The sequence below is a fragment of the Manis javanica genome, chromosome 1 (assembly GCF_040802235.1).
Source record: "Manis javanica isolate MJ-LG chromosome 1, MJ_LKY, whole genome shotgun sequence".
NCBI lineage: Eukaryota > Metazoa > Chordata > Mammalia > Pholidota > Manidae > Manis > Manis javanica.
In genome coordinates this window covers 151,919,823-151,939,824 of record NC_133156.1, presented here as the reverse complement: position 1 = coordinate 151,939,824, position 20,002 = coordinate 151,919,823, and the positions used below count along the sequence as shown (strand labels likewise).

Here is a 20,002-nt window from a genome sequence, read left to right as displayed (position 1 = left end):
CCCAGGAAGTCTGGGGGCTCTTCTCCGTGGCCAGCACAGCTGGGCATGCTCCTTCCCGTCTCATCCCCATGGGCTCTGAGAACCCCACCCAGATCTTCCCCACCAGCTTCCATACCAACTCTGTGGAGCCATCTGTCTCTGCTCAGGAGTTGACAGGGGCTTCAAGTCACATCCTGATTCTTGTTCTGTCTAAAAGCTCCACGATTGAGCCATTGACAGCAGCCCTATACAAATAGCACACACATACATGCATGCACACACAGCATGGAGACACATACATATACATGTGTACATGCACACACAGCATGGACACACACCATGCAGATACATGTGCACACATGCACACAGCATGCACACACATACATACACACACAGAAACACACAGCATGCACACACATACAGCATGCACACGTGCTCTTGTTCCTTCATGCACCTCTCCCTACCTGGAAGTGCATCACTTTTGGTCCCTGTCCTTAACCATTGAAATTAAGTTACTTTCTCACTTAGCCCCATCTTTCTCTAATAGATCTTTCACTCAATTTGTTAGCTACTTCTTATGCCCCCATTGTGACCATGGAATACATTCCTAAGAAAAGGTCTTTCTGTGAGCAGCTGTGCATGAGTGACTGAAGTAGACCCCCTGGCTCTGGCAACAGCCCAGTCCCCCAGCACACCCTTCCAGGGAAGGCAGCCGGACTTCTCTCAGCTGCTGGGTCCACGTGTATAAAGTGGGTGTGAGTTACAGCTCCCTCAAAGGGGCTAATGAGGGCACTTGAGACAAGTGCTTAACACACATTTAGATCACACTTAATAAATAGCCTTACTGCACGGATATGCAAATGCTAATTTGCAGTCATTCACTGAATGGGCATTCACTGAGCACCTACTATATGTCAGCACTGAGCTTATTAACCATCTGTGAAATGAGATGATTGCAAGAAGGAGAGTAGGCTCTGATTTTCAGAGCTCTCTATCAGCTCTGCGATCTTGATTGTGTCATTGTTGCAAGGGTTGCCCTGAGATCTGAGAGAGAGAGAGAGAAACAGGAGACAGAGATAGAGCAGGGGAAGCAGAGGGAGAGACACAGAGAGAAAGAGGGCGTGGGGAGAAAGTGCTTGCCCCCTAAAGCTCTCTATGTGGTTGGTTGAAGGCTGTTTAGGTTAAGTGGTGATGAGAGGTCAGGTTAGAATGTCAAGGCTGTAATAGCAGAACAATTCCACAACTGTCTGGCTGGTGTTCCAGAAACCATGGCCTAGCATTTCCCTTCCTTTGGCCATACTGGAACTTGCCCTCAGCAGGGTCCTGGGCCTCGGGCCACACAGATCCTGCTCACTGGTTTGGGGAGTTGATTTCCAGTCCCAGAGGCACTACGTATAGGATGGCCCTGCAGGTGCCTGGTTGCCCAGGGCCCATGAGGACAAATGGGCTATGGTCACAAATCCAAACATAGCTAGCAAGTTCAAGGATGTTCTTCACCAGAACAAGGAAGTCTGGGTGGATTCAGAGGCAAGATCAGTGTTTCCAGATCAGTGTCCTCTGCAGGGAGCCTGTGATGCCGAGGTCCCCCCAGAAAGCCTCTTCCAGCCGTCCAGGAAGAGCGCCCTGTGGTGGGCCAGGGCCTGCCCCTCGCGGCACCTGACAGGCACACCCATGCAGACAGGAAGCAGGGACACCTTCTCTGGGGAAATGGCTGTCTTCTCCCCCCGGTGCTCATGGCTTTCAGGCCTTTTGGTTGGTGACTCACAATGAGAAACACATTCTACATCCTGGCTAAGGGCACAGGCACCAGTGTGTATGTGAAATGGGCAAATGCCTCCTAGAGCTACATTGACCCTTAGCACATGTGATGTTTTAATTTTTATGTTGTGTGTTTTAATGATTTATGTAATACAGTGGTACACTAGAAATATATATAATTTCCTGGAGGTATATGCCCAGACATGCTTTCCTGAAGCGGATGCTCAGTCAACAAAAAGGGGCTAGAGTCAGTCCAGTCAGGGATTAGAGGCCCCTGGACTGGTCACCACAGGTGGCCTGGCCCTGAGACTGCTGTCTGCATTCTGAATACATCTCTTTATAGCACCCTCTTCCTCTGTCCTGAGCTGCGGAGGATCTGTGACTTCCAAGGCCGAAGGACCAGAAGATTATCTTTTGGCAAAATTATCAGGGAGTTCTTACAGTGATCTCAAAACTTCCAATAAATGGTCCCCTTGCTTGTGGGACGCACGAAGGTGCTAGTCCTACCTCTCTCCGTTGCTCATGGGCCTGGTTCTGACCTTCACACACCCCTAGCAAATGAGTAAAGTTTTCTGTTTTGCCATTTTAATGTGTATCAGACTTTGGGTGAAATCTCCCTTCCCTCTGGCCATGATGCCGAAATGGTTGCTACCACTGGGAAGGACCAGCACCATATTAAGATGCAGAATTCCAAGAAGGGGCCGCTCATTCCCCTGGGTAATTGGGGTGAGTGCCCAGGAAGGAAGGGTGACACTTTAGTGGAGGCCGAGGGAACCATGCACCACAGAATTGAACTAAACCGTGTGCGGTTTCTGGTTGAGGGGGGAGCGGAGGGACCCACTCACCAGTAAGGACATGCTTCCCTTCTGCTACAGGCAGCTGGGGAGGCTGCGTGGGGGTGGCGGGGGTGAGGTCCCTTCCTGGACTCACTGCCATGTCTCAGTCGTCATAGAGGATTGGAGGACCTCATCTAATGATCTGCATGAAGGCAGGGGCAGGGGCAGATTCTCCAAGGCAGTCCATGCCCAGCCAAGCTGCCCCTGGCCAGGCTACCAGCACAGCGGAACATGTGTGTAAACAGCTCCTGCTCAACTCGCACACCCACTGTAGGCCAACCTCCAGTGCTTCCCCCACTCCTGGGAAGTGCCCAGTGTCTGATGGAGTTGGGGCTCTGGGCATACGGCAGTGGGGCTCCTCCTGCCCCGCACATTGATTGTGAGGCACCCTCTCCCCCAGTGCCCCTGCCTACATAGCACCCCCCTCAAACACTCGGCCAGTGTCTGTGCAGTGCAGACACACACCTTAGTTTGTCTTGATTGCTGCATGTTTCTTGTTTCAAACCTCAGTTATGTGAGGAACTGCCTCAGTTCCCCACTTTGGCAACATAGCTACGGCCTCACCTGCACACTTCTGTCACCTGGAGCCTCAGAGCAAGGACTGAGTGCAGACAGGAGGGGCAGAGTGGGAGTGAGGCGACTGCCTGAGCCGGGTGGGCTGTGGTCCCACATGGGCTCGCGAGCAGCGGGATGACCGCCCCTCATCTGGGTTTCCACCACACCACTACACCTTGCTCACCACTTTGTAAAATGTTTAATTCTAAGGATGGGAACCCAAGGATAGCAACCTCTCCCATAGCAGGCGCACACCAAATACTTGTGGAATGCATGGGGAATGGACAGTCCAGAGTATTGGCTCATGGTATTGCCTGTGCCTAGAATTAAGCATTCCCCATAAAGGTTGACATTGTTAACAGGCTTGTGAGGTCATCACCACAGAACTGAACTAAGGAGAATGAAGTAGCCCTCCACCCCCAGTAGCTGCAGCTCCCAGTGTGAGGCTTTGCCTGACTCAATTTTCATGCCAGAAAAAGGGTCTGATTTTTTAAAATCTGCATTGGAATTTCCAAAATGAACCCAACCCCCTCCAGTATCCAAAGGCATAGATATGTCTCAATGAATACATTAGTTTTGTGGCCTAAAGATTAGGAAGTATGCCACACTCGGCTGCAAAAAGTGATGGACTGTAGGTCCAGTGAGCCAGGACAGCAGTCCCCAGACAAGCCCTGGGCCCCTTGGGAGCCCCCGTTTCCTCTGTACAGTGGCCACACTGATACCACTCAGGTGGTTGACATCAGGGAGCCCTTGTAGTCTGGAGGAGGATCCCAGGTGTGGCGTCATCACCAGCCCTCGCTGGACCAGCACAGTCCCGGCAACAGCCTGCACTTTGGTGGCCTTTCTCACAAGAGGCTCTAGCTGTGCCTGGATGCCAGCTCTGGGGGCTGAGCAGGAAGGAGCCCTGCTCCCACCTACCTCCTGAGGGCAGTTTGGTCTTCACAGCTAAGCATGGTGTTTCGCCACCAAGGAGCTGATCAAAATGCAGAGCAGCCGTCCTTGCTGGCCCATCTCAGATGCGGGAAGCCCCTGAGATTTCTCTGACAGCAGTTACAGGTGCATGGAAGCCAATCTTCCTCCGCTCCTGAGTGCGTGAAGCTCTAAGGAACAAGAGACCAACCACTAGGCATGGTAGCCTCTCCTGTCCTCCTCTCCTCCTCCCACCAGGTGGGAGCCGTGGGTCAAAGGCAATGCCAAGTGAAAGCTGCTGTCTGGTCAAATGGGTGTTTCCTGGGGAGGGTGCTTCTGCTGTGAAGCCGAGGTTGCAAAGCGCTGTTCCAGAAGCTCTCTCAAAGGGGATCTGCCAAGAGCAGCAGCATCTCCTGGGAGCTTGTAGGAACACAGGAAGTCAGGTGTCGTTCCAGACCTAGTGAACCAGGACCTGCCTCTCTAGAAAGCTCCCTGGGTAACTCAGCCCACACTGAAGCATGAGCTTTATCCTAGGCTCTCCTGTCCATACCCCAGCCCCTAGAACAGCCTTGGCATGGCAGATGCTCAGGAGGTGCTTGTTCTCTGAGTGGTGCCTTCTCTTTAGTTATGAGCACTTGCCCTGTAGCATCACGACCCGGGCTTCCTAGTTCTCCCCAAAAGAAGGCACACTGCCTTGCCTCAGGTCACTTCACAGGTCCCCCACCACATGTCACAGGCCTGAGGCTGCCTGCCCTACCTCTGGGTCAGGATGGAAGGTGGGTGTGCTTGCCCATCTCCTTGAGGCTTTGCTGAGGGCCCACCCCCGCACTGTCCTTTTTTCATGTTCTCTCTGCTATCACCCTGCAGGTCAGATTTTTCTAATCTTCTCGTTTAAAAATTCCTCCTACACACATTCAGTTTAAAATCATCTCTATTGCAGCCAGGGTTTTCTGGGGGACCATGCTTTGCCCCAGGTCCCCCGGTCTGCCGCTCTCCTGGGCCACATGCCCACATCCCGGGCTGGCCTCAGCTCATCAGCTCGTGGCTCACACAGGCCTGCAGGTGAGAGCCTCTCTTCAGCCTCGCCCCCAGATCCAGCTGCTACACCCAACTTTAAGAGACCCTCCAGGAGGAGTAAACAGTGGGAAAGAGAAACTTCCGTTCCTGTGTTTCTAGATGGTTCTGGGGTTGGAGGAATCATCACATCCGAGCTGCTCACGTTGGTGAGACAATGTCCTGGGAAAGAGGCCCTGATGGGGAGCCACCGTGACCCAGCATCCCTTGGCCAAGCACCCCCTGGCAGCACTGGACCCATGGGGAAGAGTCCCTGACCATGCATGCATGCCCCCTCCTGTTCCCTGTTCCCAGGAGCACCTGGATTAGGGGTCGGCTCCTGTAGAGGGTCTGTGCAGCAGGAGCAGGAGCAGTGCAGGGATGGGCACCTCCTCTCCAGGTGCCGGCCATGGTCCTCGTGATGAATGAACAGGCTCTTCAAAGTTGCCGCCATCTCTTTGTCTCCCTTTAGTGTAGAAGTTGAAAACGTCTTCTGTTTCCATCAAAAATTGGTTGAAACTGGAGTTACTGGATGTGTTGGTTAATCACCAAAGCTTTGTTATACAGGCAGAGGAGGGAGTCGGGGTCTGCGTGGGCAGGAGGCTCCCACTGGAGGACAAGTGAGGTGGCTGCCCACGTGCGAACCAAGAGGCAGAGCGCTTTCTCTCCAAGTGGACATGTTGGCGGGAGGGGGCACCCGAGTGCAGAATCCCAGTCACCTCACCACATACCACCCTGCCCAGCCGACCCGGAGCAGCCGCTCACAGAACACTCCATCATTCTACTTGTTGGGGGGCTGGTAGGGAACTCCAGTCTCCACTCGGGGCCTCCTCGGCCCTCCCCCAGGACACCAGGCTAGACAGCCGGCGTCCCCCAGGCCTGGTGAGACAGGGTGGCAGCACCCACTTTGGACAGCCAAGACTGAGACACCTTGCTTCCTGCAGCGTGGAGGCCTGAGGAAATGGGAAATCATGGCTGCTCCCAGCACATCTGATGCAGGAGTCACTGGGGGCAGATGCTGGCAGCTGAGGGCGTCTGAAGCAGTGGGACAGTGTGGATGCGCAGGCAAGAGGCCTTCCAACTGGGATGGCACTGGGCGCCAGCTGCTGGGCCCAGCCTGAGCATCAAGAGACATGGGCACTCGAAGCTTGGCCGGGAGACAATGGCAGCCTCCTGAGTTGCAGTGGTCATCTTGCGCTGTGCAGCCCAGTCTGGCTATTCACTTGTCTGAATCTTGCAAGACAGGCTTTCCGGTCGTGGATGGTGCATTCCTGGTTCATCCCATATGTGTGTATATATGCTCCAAGAAGCCGCTTTTCACAGAAGCTCAGACTCGCTAACACAGAGCTGAGCTGTGTCTGGAGGGTCTGGGTAGCTGCTGGCAGGTAGGACTGCTCTCTCCTACAGCATGCTGGCACGGTCCACCTCGGCAGGGGTCCAGCACCCTGTGTGCTGCAGGTTGTCAGACCTGAGCAGGAGAGGCCTGCTGCCCCTGTTCCAGGCCCTCAGCAAGGAGGGCCGTCCAGCAGGCACATGGCCCCTGGGAGACGTACAGAGGGCCAGGAGAGCTGGTAGAGAGCTGAGTAGCAGTTGTACAGGAACGGCACTGCCAGGGCAGACAAAGCAGAGCTCTTGGCTGCTGCAGCATCAGTTTAAATGATGGCTCTGCCTGGGCACCTGGGTTCCCTGATATTATAAACAGAGTTTCAAATACTGACCCCACAGCATCATGGGAAGCTAAGTGAGAGACTCCAGGTCTGTTGCTTTGCAGAGGACAGAATTATTCCAGCCCAGCTCCATGTGTTGGTGCTGTTATATGTGTAATAATGTGCTCAGCGGAGACAGAGGGTAGGTAGTACATGGACCATGTTCTGGTGCTGATAAACAGCAGGCTTTGCACCTGCTGCTTCCTGCTTCACTCTTTTCCTTGTGACCCTGCAGGGTGGGCACACAACTTGGGTCCTGGAGGCCCAAGATATTCTCAGCACCCCAAAAAGGATTGTGAGTGAGAACAGGCATGGTCCGTTCTTTGAGCTGGCGCTGTTGGGGGAGCAAATGAACATAGACATAAAATAGAGCAAAATGGCTGAGCCTGCTTGGAGGGAGCATTTCAAAGGAAATAATCCTGGACTTAGATCACACGTTTTGGGGCCTGGAATGGGTTTTTCCAAACCTTCCTCTGAAGGATGGGTATTTGTAATGGAAGTGCTGACAGCCCTGTGCCTGGGCTGTCTGAGCACAGCTGGAGTCCCAGTACCGCCGCGTGTGATCTTGGCCCCACAGACATGCAGCCGCCTCGTTCTCACTATGTAAATTCGGCAGACTTTTGTTGTTGTTGTTGTTGTTGTTGTTGTTATCATTCATCTACAATTACATGGAGAACATTATGTTTACTAGGCTCCCACCTTCACCAAGTCCCCCCCACACACCCCATTACAGTCACTGTCCATCAATGTAGTGAGATGCTGTAGAATCACTACTTGTCCTCTCTGTGTTGCACAGCCCTCCCCATGTCCCCCCCACATTATACATGCTAATCGTAAGGCCCCCTTTCTTTTTCCCTGCCCTTAACCCTCCCTTCCTACCCCTCCTGCCCAGTCCCTTTCCCTTTGGTAACCATTAGTCCATTCTTGGGTTCTGTGATTCTGCTGCTGTTTTGTTCCCTCACTTTATCTTTGTTCTTATACTCCACATATGAGTGAAATCATTTGGTACTTGTCTTTCTCCACCTGGCTTATTTCACTGAGCATAATACCCTCTAGCTCCATCCATGTTATTGCAAATGGTAGGATTTGTTTTCTTCTTATGGCTGAATATTCCATTGTGTATATGTACCACATCTTCTTTGTCCATCTACTGATGGACACTTAGGTTGCTTCCATTTCTTGGCTATTGTGAATAGTGCTGCGATAAACATGGGGGTGCATCTGTCTTTTTCAAACTGGAGTGCTGCATTCTTAGGGTAAATTCCTAGAAGTGGAATCCTGGGTCAAATGGTATGTCTATTTTGAGCATTCTGAGGAACCTCCATACTGCTTTCTACAATGGTTGAACTAATTTACATTCCCACCAGCAGTGTAGGAGGGTTTCCCGTTCTCCACAACCTCGCCAACATTTGTTGTTGTTTGTCTTTTGTATGGTGGCTATCCTTACTGGTGTGAGATGGTATCTCATTGTGATTTTAATTTGCATTTCTCTGATGACTAGCCATGTGGAGCATCTTTTCATGTGTCTGTTGGCCATCTGAATTTCTTTGGAGAACTGTCTGTTCAGCTCCTTTGCCCATTTCTTAATTGGATTATTTGCTTTTTGTTTGTTGCGGTGAGGGGGCTCTTTATATATTTTGGATGTCAGCCCTTTATCGAATCTGTCATTTATGAATATTCTCCCATACTGTAGGGTACCTTTTTGTTCTATTGATGGTGTCCTTTGCTGTACAGAAGCTTTTCAGCTTGATATAGTACCACTTGCTCATTTTTGCTTTTGTTTCCCTTGCCTGGGGAGATATGTTCATGAAGAAGTTGCTCATGTTTATGTCCAACAGATTTTTGCCTATGTTTTTTTCTAAGAGTTTTATGGTTTCGTGACTTACATTCAGGTCTTTGATCCATTTCAAATTTACTTTTGTGTATGGGGTTAGCCAGTCATCCGGCTTCATTCTCTTATATGTAGCTGTCCAGTTTTGCCAGCACCATCTGTTGAAGAGACTGGCATTTCCCCACTGTATGTCCATGGCTCCTTTATCATATATTAATTGACCATATATGTTTGGGTTAATGTCTGGAGTCTCTATTCTGTTCCACCAGTCTGTGGCTCTGTTCTTGTGCCAGTACCAAATTGTCTTGATTACTGTGGCTTTGTAGTAGAGCTTGAAGTTGGGGAGTGAGATCTCCCCACACCCCACTTTATTCTTTCTTCTCAGATTTCTTCGGCTATTCAGGGTCTTTGGTGTTTCCATATGAATTTTTGAACTATTTGTTCCAGTTCGTTGAAGAATGTTGTTGGTGATTTGATAGGGATTACATCAAATCTGTATATTGCTTTGGGCAGGATGGCCATTTTGACGATATTAATTCTTCCTAGCCAGGAGCATGGGATGAGTTTCCATTAGTTAGTGACCTCTTTAATTTCTCTTAAGAGTGTCTTATAGTTTTCATAGTGTAGGTCTTTCACTTTCTTGGTTAGGTTTATTCCTAGGTATTTTATTCTTTTTGATCCTATTATGAATGGAATTGTTTTCCTGATTTCTCTTTCTATTAGTTCATTGTTAACCTATAGGAAAGCCACAGATTTCTGTGTTAATTTTGTATCCTGCAACTTTGCTGTATTCTGATATCAGTTCTAGTAGTTTTGGAGTGGAGTCTTTAGGGTTTTTTATGTACAATATCATGTCATCTGCAAATAGTGACAGTTTATCTTCTTCTTTACCAATTTGGATTCCTTGTATTTCTTTGTTTTGTCTAATTGCTGTGGCTAGGACCTCCAGTACTATGTTGAATAACAGTGGAGAGAGTGGGCATCCCTGTCTTGTTCCCGATCTCAGAGGAAAAGCTTTCAGCTTCTCACTGTTCAGTATGATGTTGGCTGTGGGCTTATCATATATGGCCTTTATTATGTTGAGGTACTTGCCCTGTATACCCATTTTGCTGAGATTTTTGATCAGGAATGGATGTTGAATTTTGTCAAATGCTTTTTTAGCATGTATGGAGGAGATCATCATGTGGTTTTTGTCCTTCTTTTTGTTGATGTGGTGGATGATGTTGATGGATTTTCGAATGTTGTACCATCCTTGCATCCCTGGGATGAATCCCACTTGGTCATGGTGTATGATCCTTTTGATGTATTTTTGAATTTGGTTTGCTAATATTTTGTTGAGTATTTTTGCATCTACGTTCATCAGGGATATTGGTCTGTAATTTTCTTTTTTAGTGGGGTCTTTGCCTGGTTTTCTTACTAGGATAATGTTGGCTTCATAGAATGAGTTTGAGAGTATTCCCTCCTCTTCTATTTTTTGGAAAACTTTAAGGAGAATGGGTATTATGTCTTGTCTGTATGTCTGATAAAAGTCCAAGGTAAATCCATCTGGCCCGGGGGTTTTGTTCCTAGGTAGATTTTTGATTACCGCTTCAATTTCTTTGCTTGTAATTGGTTTGTTTAGATTTTGTTTCTTCCTTGGTCAGTCTTGGAAGGTTGTATTTTTCTAGGAAGTTGTGCGTTTCTTCTAGATTTTCCAGCTTGTTAGCATATAGGTTTTCATAGTAGTCTCTAGTAATTCTTTGTATTTCTGTGGGGTCCATCATGATTTTTCCTTTCTCATTTCTTATTCTGTTAACGTGTGTCGATTCTCTTTTTCTGTTAATAAGTCTGGCTAGAGGATTATCTATTTTGTTTATTTTCTCAAAGAACCAGTTCTTGGTTTCATTGATTTTTGCTATTGTTTTATTATTCTCAATTTTATTTATTTTTTTCTGATCTTTATTATGTCCCTCCTTCTGCTGACCTTAGGCCTCATTTGTTCTTTTTTTTCCAACTTTAATGATTGTGACATCAGACCATTCATTTGGGATTGTTCTTCCTTCTTTAAATATGCCTGGATTGCTATATACTTTCCTCTTAAGACTGCTTTCACTGTGTACCACAGAAGTTGGGGCTCTGTGTTGTTGTTGTCATTTGTTTCCATATATTGCTTGATCTCTATTTTAATTTGGTCGTTGATCCATTGATTATTTAGGAGCATGTTGTTAAGCCTCCATGTGTTTGTGGGCCTTTTTGCTTTCTCTGTACAATTTATTTCTAGTTTTATTCCTTTGTGGTCTGAAAACTTGGTTGGTTAGAATTTCAATCTTTTTTGATTTACTGAGGCTCTTTTTGTGGCCTAGTATGTGTTCTTTTCTGGAGAATGTTCCATGTGAACTTGAGAAGAATGTGTATCCTGCTGCTTTTGTATGTAGAGTTCTATAGATGTCTATTAGGTCCATCTGTTCTAGTGTGTTGTTCAGTGCCTCTGTGTTCTTACTTATTTTCTGTCTGCTGGATCTATCCTTTGGAGTGAGTGGTGTGTTGAAGTCTCCCAAAATGAATGCATTTCATTCTATTTCCTCCTTTAGTTCTGTTAGTATTTGTTTTACATATGCTGGTGCTCCTGTGTTGGATACATATATATTTATAATGGTTATATCCTCTTGTTGGACTGAGCACTTTATCATTATGTAATGTCCTTCTTTATCTCTTATCACTTTATTTGTTTTGAAGTCTATTTTGTCTGGTACTAGTACTGCAACACCTGCTTTTTCTCCTTGTTGTTTGCATGAAATATCTTTTTCCATCCCTTGACTTTTAGACTGTGCATGTCTTTGGGTTTGAGGTGAGTCTCTTGTAAGCAGCATATATATGGGACTTGCTTTTCTATCCATTCTATTACTCTGTGTCTTTTGATTGGTTGGATTCGGTCCATTTACATTTAGGGTGATTATTGAAAGATATGTACTTATTGCCATTGCAGACTTTAGATTCGTGGTTACCAAAGGTTCAAGGTTAGCTTCTTTACTACCTTACTGTCTAACTTAACTCACTTATTGAGCTATTATAAACAGTTTCTGGTTATTCTTTATTTCTCTCCCTTCTTATTCCTCCTCCTCAATTCTTTATATGTTGGGTGTTTTATTCTGTGCTCTTTTGTGTTTCCTTGAACTGCTTTTGTGGGTAGTTGATTTTATTTTTTGCCTTTAGTTAGTATTTGGTTGGTCTGCTTTCTTTGCTGTGATTTTATTTTCTCTGGTAACATCTGTTTAGCCTTAGGAGTGCTCCCATCTAGAGCAGACCCTCTGAAATACCCTGTAGAGGTGGTTTGTGGGAGGCAAATTCCCTCAACTTTTGCTTGTCTGGGAATTGTTTAATCCATCCTTCATATTTAAATGATAATCATGCTGGGTACAGTATTCTTGGTTCAAGGCCCTTCTGTTTCTTTGCATTAAATATATCATGCCATTCTCTTCTGGCCTGTTAGGTTTCTGTTGAGACGTCTGACCATTACCTGATGGATTTTCCTTTGTAGGTGACCTTTTTTCCTCTCTCTATCTGCTTTTAAAACTCTGTCCTTGTCCTTGATCTTTGCCATTTTAATTATTATGTGTCTTGGTGTTGTCCTCCTTGGGTCTCTTCTGTTGGGAGTTCTGTGTACTTCCATAGTCTGAGTGATTATTTCCTCCCCCAGTTTGGGGAAGTTTTCAGCAATTATTTCTTCAAATACACTTTCTATCCCTTTTTCTCTCTCTTCTTCTTCTGGTACCCCTATAATGCAAATATTGTTCCTTTTGGATTGGTCACACAGTTCTCTCAATATTGTTTCATTCCTGGAGATCCTTTTATCTCTGTCTGCATCAGCTTCTATGCGTTTCTTTTCTCTGGTTTCTATTCCATTAATGGCCTCTTGCATCTCGCCCATTCTGCTTTAAATCCTTCCAGAGATTGTTTTATTTCTGTAGTCTCCCTCCCAACTTTGTCCATTAGCTCTTGCATTTTTCTCTGCAGCTCCATTAGCATGGTTATGCCCTTTATTTTAAATTCTTTTTCAGGGAGATTGGTTAGGTCTATCTCTCCAAGCTCCTTTTCAGGGGTTATCTCTGTGATTTTGGTCTGGATCAAATTCTTCTGCCTTTTCATGGCGATAGAGGTAGTTGTGGGGAGGTGGCATGTGTGTCAACTGGAAGAACATCCCTTCTTGCTGGTTTGTGGCTTTCCTCTCCTTGGAGAACAGTGACCCCTAGCATCTTGTGCTGGGCAGCTGCACGCAGACAGGGTCTCTGATTCTTGCCCAGCTGCTGTGGAGTAAGCTCTGCGGTTGCTGTGGGTGTGGCCTGCCTCTAGCTGCTGCTCTGCTATGGCGGAGCCACGCCAGAGGGGGAACAGGTGGGAGGCTGTTTATCACTGTGAGGGGCCTCAGTGCTTCGCTGGCACCTAGGGGTTTAGGGCGCCCGGAGTTCCCTGGGATTCCCAGCTGCTAGGCTGAGTGTGCCGGGATGCTTCCATCCAGCTATGGGTTCCCTGTCCCTTTAAGACTTTCAAAAAGCACTCACTTTTCTTTGTCCCAGGTGTGCCGGCTGCAGGGACTCGCTCACAGGTCTTACTGTCCTGTTTCCCTAGTTTCCAGCACCCCACACATGCACTGTGTCTGCGCTCCCAGCGCAGATGGCTAGGGCTGGGTGTTTAGCAGTCCTGGCTCCCTCTCCCTCCCCGCTCTGACTCCTCTCCTCTTGCCAGGTAGGGGTGGTGCTCGGTTCCCCCCAGGCCTCAACTTGTATCTTACCCCATTCGTGAGGTGCTGGGTTCTCGCAGATGTAGATGTAGCCTGGCTGTTGTCCTGTGTCTTCTGGTCTCTCTTTTAGGAATAGTTTTATTGGTTGTATTTCAAAAATATATGGTTTTGGGAGGAGATTTCTGCTGCTCTACTCACGCCACCATCTTGGCTCCTTCAGTAGACTTTTTAACTCATCAGGATGCTGCCAGCTGCTCACCCTTGTAGTGTGTGCTTAGTGGGAATTTGGTGTTTCCTCCACTGTCACAGGGCTGGGGGGATTTCCAAAGCAGGCCTAACATCAGACTCCACTACATTGGGGGATGGGGCCCATCCTGGCACAGCCCTGCCCAGCTCCAGCCTGTGTTCCAGGCCCAGGCAAGGGCTTGTTCATGGCCCACAGCTGGGGCCAGGTCACCTTTACCTGACTGAAGCACCTCCTGCCTTGGTAGGACCCCTCAGTGGCCCACCACCCTGGCTGCCAGATTAACCCCATGCATCCTTCCAGACCCATGACGGCTTCCAGCTACCCCAGTGGCCACTGTGGACTCTCCTCTAGCCAGGCACCTGGGGCCTTACCCTCAGGCTACACTCTGCACACTCCGTGGTCTTTTCTTCCCTTTGACCCTCTGCCCCACCTGGTTTTCAGGTGTGTTCATGCCCTGGAAGGGCCCTGTGTTCTTCCTCTTGGGTAGGGCTTCTGCCAGCAGCCTGAGTATTCTCCATCTGCAGTCCATTCACCCTGCTGTGTTCAGTCATGTTCTGAAGTGTCCGTGGTGCCCAGAAGCTGTGCCCTGCTGCATGTGAGGTGGGAGAGCACGCCGGGTGCCGTTTGCACTCCAGGAGATTCCTCTGGGCACTGAGCATCTTCTGTGGCAACAAAGCCTGTCCCAAAGTGGACAGATGAAGAGTAGACTTCAGTGCAGCCATGAGCCTTTCACTGTCCCTCACCCCTGCCCCTGGTGGACCCTCCCTGGACACTACATGCCATAGTCCCTCCCTGGAAGACCTCACCAAGCCAGTCCCGTGCCAGGCCCTAGTCAGGGGACTGACTCTGGGGCCACCTCTGTCCCCATGGCACTGCTATGGGGCTTGGGGAAGGGGGCACTTTCCTTAGCCCTGCCTGGACTTACAGAAACCCTGGATCTCTGGCTTATGGCTCATTGGTCAGCTCAGCCCTGCTGACCCCAGAACTTCTGTCTGTGGTGGGGACCTCCTGTGTCCCCCCGTGCAGGAGTGTCACGTGAAGCCCTCTCCCCGACACTGTGGCAGAACAGCCTTGCAGAGCAGGGGCAGCAGGGCCTGCTCAGCCCCCAGCCTGCCTGAGCCGGCGCATCTGCCTTTCTCCTCCTTTTTCCTCTTCCAGTCTTACTGTCATGGCGGCAAGGCAACAAACCCGCGCACCGCAGCATCGCCCTGCCCTGGGGTGGCTTATCCATGAAAGCATCCTGCCCACTCCACCTGCTCCTCACCCCCCGAGCACCTGGAGGCTCCTCTCCGTCAGGGCCCAGAAAGGGCGTGCTGCTCTTACCTTGTTCTTCATGTGGACAACATGGCTGAGACCCTTGAAGCAAGTCATAGGAGAGCAGGTGTTCCTTCAGAGTAGAGAGACCCTTCCACCGTTGAGCCCACTGAGGAGAAATGGAGGGACTGGGGACGTCCCTGCCCACCTGCAAGAACATGGCCAGCTCCTGGCTGTCCCATCTGCCCATATCAGGCCAGGGAGGTGTGCCTGGGGTCCTAGAAACCCGTAGGCTTCTCTGTCACCTGCCCCTTGAAAGCAGAGCTGAGCTGGGCAGCACTGTCTCCAGGGTGTTCTGAAGAATTAGAAATTGGGGGAGAGAAGAAAGGTGAGACAGAGGAGGAGACAGCCTTGGACAGCCAGCAGGGGCCTTGCTGGGCTGGCTATCAGCCTGTCAGGGTCCGGCTGCATGCTGACTGTCAGGAAGCTGGGCTGGGGCACCTGTGCTCTCTGCTGTGTCACTGTGACCCTGCTTCACAACACCAGCAGCCAAGTTGCGCTGGCTGACACTGCATGCCAGGCCCATTTCAGCCCACGACCCCCAGGGCCCACGAGCCCCAGGCCCTATGACCTGCAGAGCCTATGACCCCCCAGGGTCCATGACCCGCAGAGCCTGTGACAGCCCCAGGGCCTGTGACCCCCAGGCTCTATGAGCCCATGACCCCCCGAGGCCCACAGCCCCCAGGACCCAGGACCCCACAGCTATTTCTGTTTTCTATGGAGTTCTCCCAAGTTCAGCCCTGTGCTTCCTGAGGCCAGTCCACTGCAGGACTAACTGTCATTGACCTAATTCCTGCTGCCCCTGAAGAGGTGAGGAAGAAGGATGGATTCTGCAGGCATTTCCCTAGCACAGTGGCATTTACCTACCGCGCCTCATTGGAGAGGATCCCAAGCTGGTTCTCACATCCCCTTCCCTCCTGGCCACACCAACCACAGTAACCATTTCCCTCTGCTTCATGCCATCAGTAACCACCAGTGCCCCATTAGCATGGACGCAAGAGCCGAGAGCAGCCTCGGAAGGCCGGGCCTCCTCATCCACCTCAGATGAAAACCTGGCTTGAGGTGCAGGAGTCAGGGGACACAAGGGCTGTCAGACACTGAGCTGACCTTTCCTGTAACCCAAGGCCCTGGAGGCACCTGTTCCTCCCATGGCCCCACCAGCCTCTGGGTCCACCCAGCACAGCCCTGAGAGCAGGGCCTCCTGGAGAGCTGATGCCACAGGACCAACTGCTCACAGACTCATGTCCACCTGCCCTCCCTGATGAGGGTCCCCGGCATCAAACCTCTGCTACAGGCACAATCTTCCCTGGAAAGCACCTGCTGTTTTGTGGACCAGGTGGAGACAAAAGGGAAGGCATGGTGCCTGAGTCCTTGTCCTTGGGAATCGCTGGGGATGATAGTGCTGAGGCCCCCTGGAGGGGGTCAGGTCGGCTGAGGACGGAGGCTCTCAGAGATGCCCATGCTCCCTGTCCCCAGCTCGCCTCCCTTACCTGCAGTCCCCAGCTGCTCCAGAGTGTGTTCTGGTCACAGGCCTTGAGTTCACAGGAGTGACCAGAACCATGCTGGCCAGGCCAGTCTCCTGTGGTTGTGCTGAATGTGGGGGCATGGCGGGGCTTCTGTACCATCCCCTCCCTTCCTGCAGGGCTGCCCTCCCACCAAGACATGGCAGCCAGGAAAAGATGGGGCTGCACTGGGGCAGGCAGACCAAGAAACCTTTCAGTAAGGTCTGTAGACAGCACTCCAGGCAGTAATGCTGTCAGAAAGGTGTGGCCATGTGAACACTGCGTCTTCCCTGTGAGCTTGGGCTGTGGGCCACACAGAACGGGCGGAGCATGACCACCATTTAATGCAGCCTCCCCTCCCCTTTCTCTCTCAGCTCAACGACTCTGCCAAGCAGCTTATTGAGATGGACAAGCCGTGCCCAGCCACCGGGTCTGGCTGCCACACCTCCTCACCTCCTGACCCTGGTGCAGTGGCCAGCGTGGCCCCAGGTCCCACTCTGAGCAGCTCAGGGGCTGTCAGTGCCTTTCAGCGGCGTGTGGACGGCAAGAAGAATGCCAAGAAACGCCACTCCTTCACCGCACTCAGTGTGACGCACAAATCCTCACAGGCCACCAGCCACAGACACTCCATGGAGATTAGTGCCCCAGTGCTGATCAGCTCCAGCGACCCTCGAGCCGCGGCCAGAATTGGGGACCTGGCCCACCTGTCCTGCAGTGCTCCTGCCCAGGTAATGTCTTGAGGGCCTGGTCAGAGGGTGTCCATTCTGGGGCCTGGGGGTTCCACCCTCAGCATCCTGTCCCCTGAACTAGCGTGAAGGAGGCCTTGATGGCTGTGTCCTTTGGGGTCAGCTGTGTCTATCTGCTCGCTGCTTGGCCTCAGGGAGCCCTAAGCCTTAGCAGGAAGTGTCTCCTGTCATGGCTGGAGCGAGTACCGGACTGGCACTGTCAGCATTCAGAAGGCCATCTAGGTGGTGTGAGAGCTCTCAGTAGTCCGTGCTGCAGCCTTTGGATGGCACCGGCTCAGCCCTTAAGAAGCCTTCCCGTCAGTCTGCACGCAGCCCATCTGATTGGGGGGGGGGCCTTGGCCTAGAGCTGCGCTTGTAGCATCTCTGTGACACTGGCTAATGCCCTTCCTTTCCTGAAAAGAAAGGGCCAGAGCTCAGGACTTTTATTAATCCCTAGAAACTGAGGGGTTGGGGGGTTATAAGCTCTCAGTATGCCTAGTACTTTTATTATTATTTTTACAGATATCTTCTGTTTCCAGGCACAGCACAGGTTCCACTCCACTACTTAGGTAGAGGAGAGGGGAGGGACTATTTTTCCAATCAACCAGCCAAAAGCGTCCCGGGAGCCACCAGGCCAGTGCTTGCCCCACAGGCTACAACTCGTGGGTAGTAAGTACAAGGCCCAGCCTCCCTCAGTGTTCCCGGGGGCCCTGACATGGGGGGGCAGGCAGGGCTCATGGATGCTGGCAGAGCTCTGCCCTCTGTCACCTTCCCACTGCTCCACAAAGCAGACCAGCCCAAATGGGTAGGGGTCTGGGGTTCCCTCCCCTCTCCCTCACCATTCCCTGTGCTCTGACCTCCTATTCCATGACTTCTGAGTCAACGTGAGCCCAGGGAAAGTTCCCCAGCTCTGCAGACAGGTGCATTGTAGACAGCCCCCAGGGAAAGAAGGGGTCAGGTCTTTAAATGTGTGCCTCACTTTGTTCCACAAGGATTTGAGTGCTGAGTCAGCTTGTTGTTAGGGGTTACTAGAACCTGGGATGCATTTCCAGCAGTCCCATTCTGAGTGAAAGTCATGACCAGGCTCTGGACTCCAGTGAGGGTCATTGAAAAGGTGAGGCGTCATGTAAAGCAGTTTCCACCTCCAGTTTCCCATCCCAATTTAATTCAACTACTGGGAGAAGTCAGGAGTGGCCCTGAGCAGCCATGAGTTTAGGGTGAGTCACCACCCGCTGCAGTTTTCCTCTGGAGAGCGAGGGTGGCTGTTGTCAAGGAGTCACCGGCCTCTCATTGACCACTACTCTGCAGAAACAGCGTCTCTGTAGAAAGTTCCTAGAACAGACCTCTGCCCTGGATTAGCACCCGCTGGAGGTGAGGGAAGGCAGCGAGCTCCCAGGCTGGTGAGCATCACTCCAGCTGAGTGCATCCGTGAGACAGGCTCTGACAGTGACACACGCTTGTGTGAAGGTGACCACAGGTCAGAAAGGACCACCCAACAGGAGGTGATCGTGCTGCTCTTCAGGTGATTAGATTCTAAACCTTGGAGGGCGAGTCCAGTGCAAACACACACACTCATGGCACACAGAGCATCAGTGTAGGCCTGCACACAGCGGGATGCCGCTCAGCCAAGGAGTCAGGGCGCATCAGCATTAGCATTCTTCTCACTCTCCTTTGTGGAAAGGAAAGGGGTGGGGGGGGCTAAGGTTTCCATGGAAACAGCTTGAAAATACCGTAGCAGTGAGCTCAGGGTCCTAGCCTACCTCCTGGAGGACCCTGAGGCTGGTGCATGACTGTGGGCAGCAGGCCTCCAGGTCACCATCCAGGAACCTGTCTGGCCTGCTCCCTCCTTCACCAACCTCACCTTTGCCCAAGTGGGCTCTTGCCACATCTCACCACCAGTGGGCATTTCTGTTTGCATGTGAGGAAACTGAAGCCCACAGGGTGCAACGTCTGGGAGCTGCCCTCCTGGCCCCCTTGGGGTGGTGTGGACACAATCTAGCCGGGCAGGTCACTCACCCTTCAGCTTCCGCTGCCAAGTGCACAGGCTGACCCCACACCATAGGGGCAAAGGAGGAAGAGGCGAGGCCACTGGGCCCTGCAGAGTGGCCAGTGCTCCGTCCAGGTGGGCCAACCTCTCCCCTTCTCTTTCTCTCTCCGTCTGGGACCTGGTGCCAGGAGGGTGGGTGGAGTCTCCTGGATGGAGCCCGGGTGCCCTGCTCACTGGCTGTGTCCTCCTGGGGGGCTGCAGAGCCTCTCTGAGCCCTTAGTTCCCACTGGAGCTGCCAAGCCGGTGGCACCGCCTGACCCTGGGAAAGCCAGCCAGCCTCTTCCCGAGCCTCAGTCTCCTCTCTATTAAGCGGAGCTGCCTTGAGGGAGGAATGCCCCAGGGTTTGTTCTGGAGAGCCAGGGCACAGGGAAGGTGCAGTGGGCCTGGGTGAGCGGCTGCCCTGCCAGAGGCTGCTGGCTCTCCTGGGGGGCACAAGGCAGGCAGCTGGGGGCTGGGGCAGAGAAGGGGAAGGGTGGGGACCCCCATGGAAGCCTCCCGGCCTGTCCTCTCCACCACGCACACGCTGGACACTGTGGACACACCCCTCCCCACGCATCTGCTCCTTTGCTTCCGGGCCCTTCTTTCGTGGCTCTGAGCGCTCCCTTGCTCCTCCACTGGACCCCTTTCTCTAACCCTCACACAGTGCTCCCTGACCTCTGCATCCTATGTACACTCTCCCATACTGTCTCACCCAACCAGAAGCTAAATGCCAAACTGTCTAGACTCTGCCCTCCAAGACCTTTCCTAAACTGTAGATGCTTTTTTCCTAATGCCCGTTGCTTCACCTGGAGGGACCTCCAGTTCAGTTATGCCAGAAGAGACT

At 51.3% G+C, this 20,002-nt stretch overlaps 1 protein-coding gene across 3 annotated transcripts in view; it reads left to right on the top strand.

Moving 5' to 3' along the window:
• SH3RF3 (SH3 domain containing ring finger 3) overlaps window positions 1–20,002 on the top strand; it is a 371,490-nt gene that overhangs the window by 239,155 nt on the left and 112,333 nt on the right. For all 3 annotated transcript variants that reach the window (XM_037015534.2, XM_037015529.2, XM_037015533.2), the window contains exon 4: window positions 16,782–17,135. In XM_037015534.2, coding sequence (XP_036871429.2) covers window positions 16,782–17,135 — 354 coding nt within the window. The remainder of the gene's footprint in view (window positions 1–16,781; window positions 17,136–20,002) is intronic.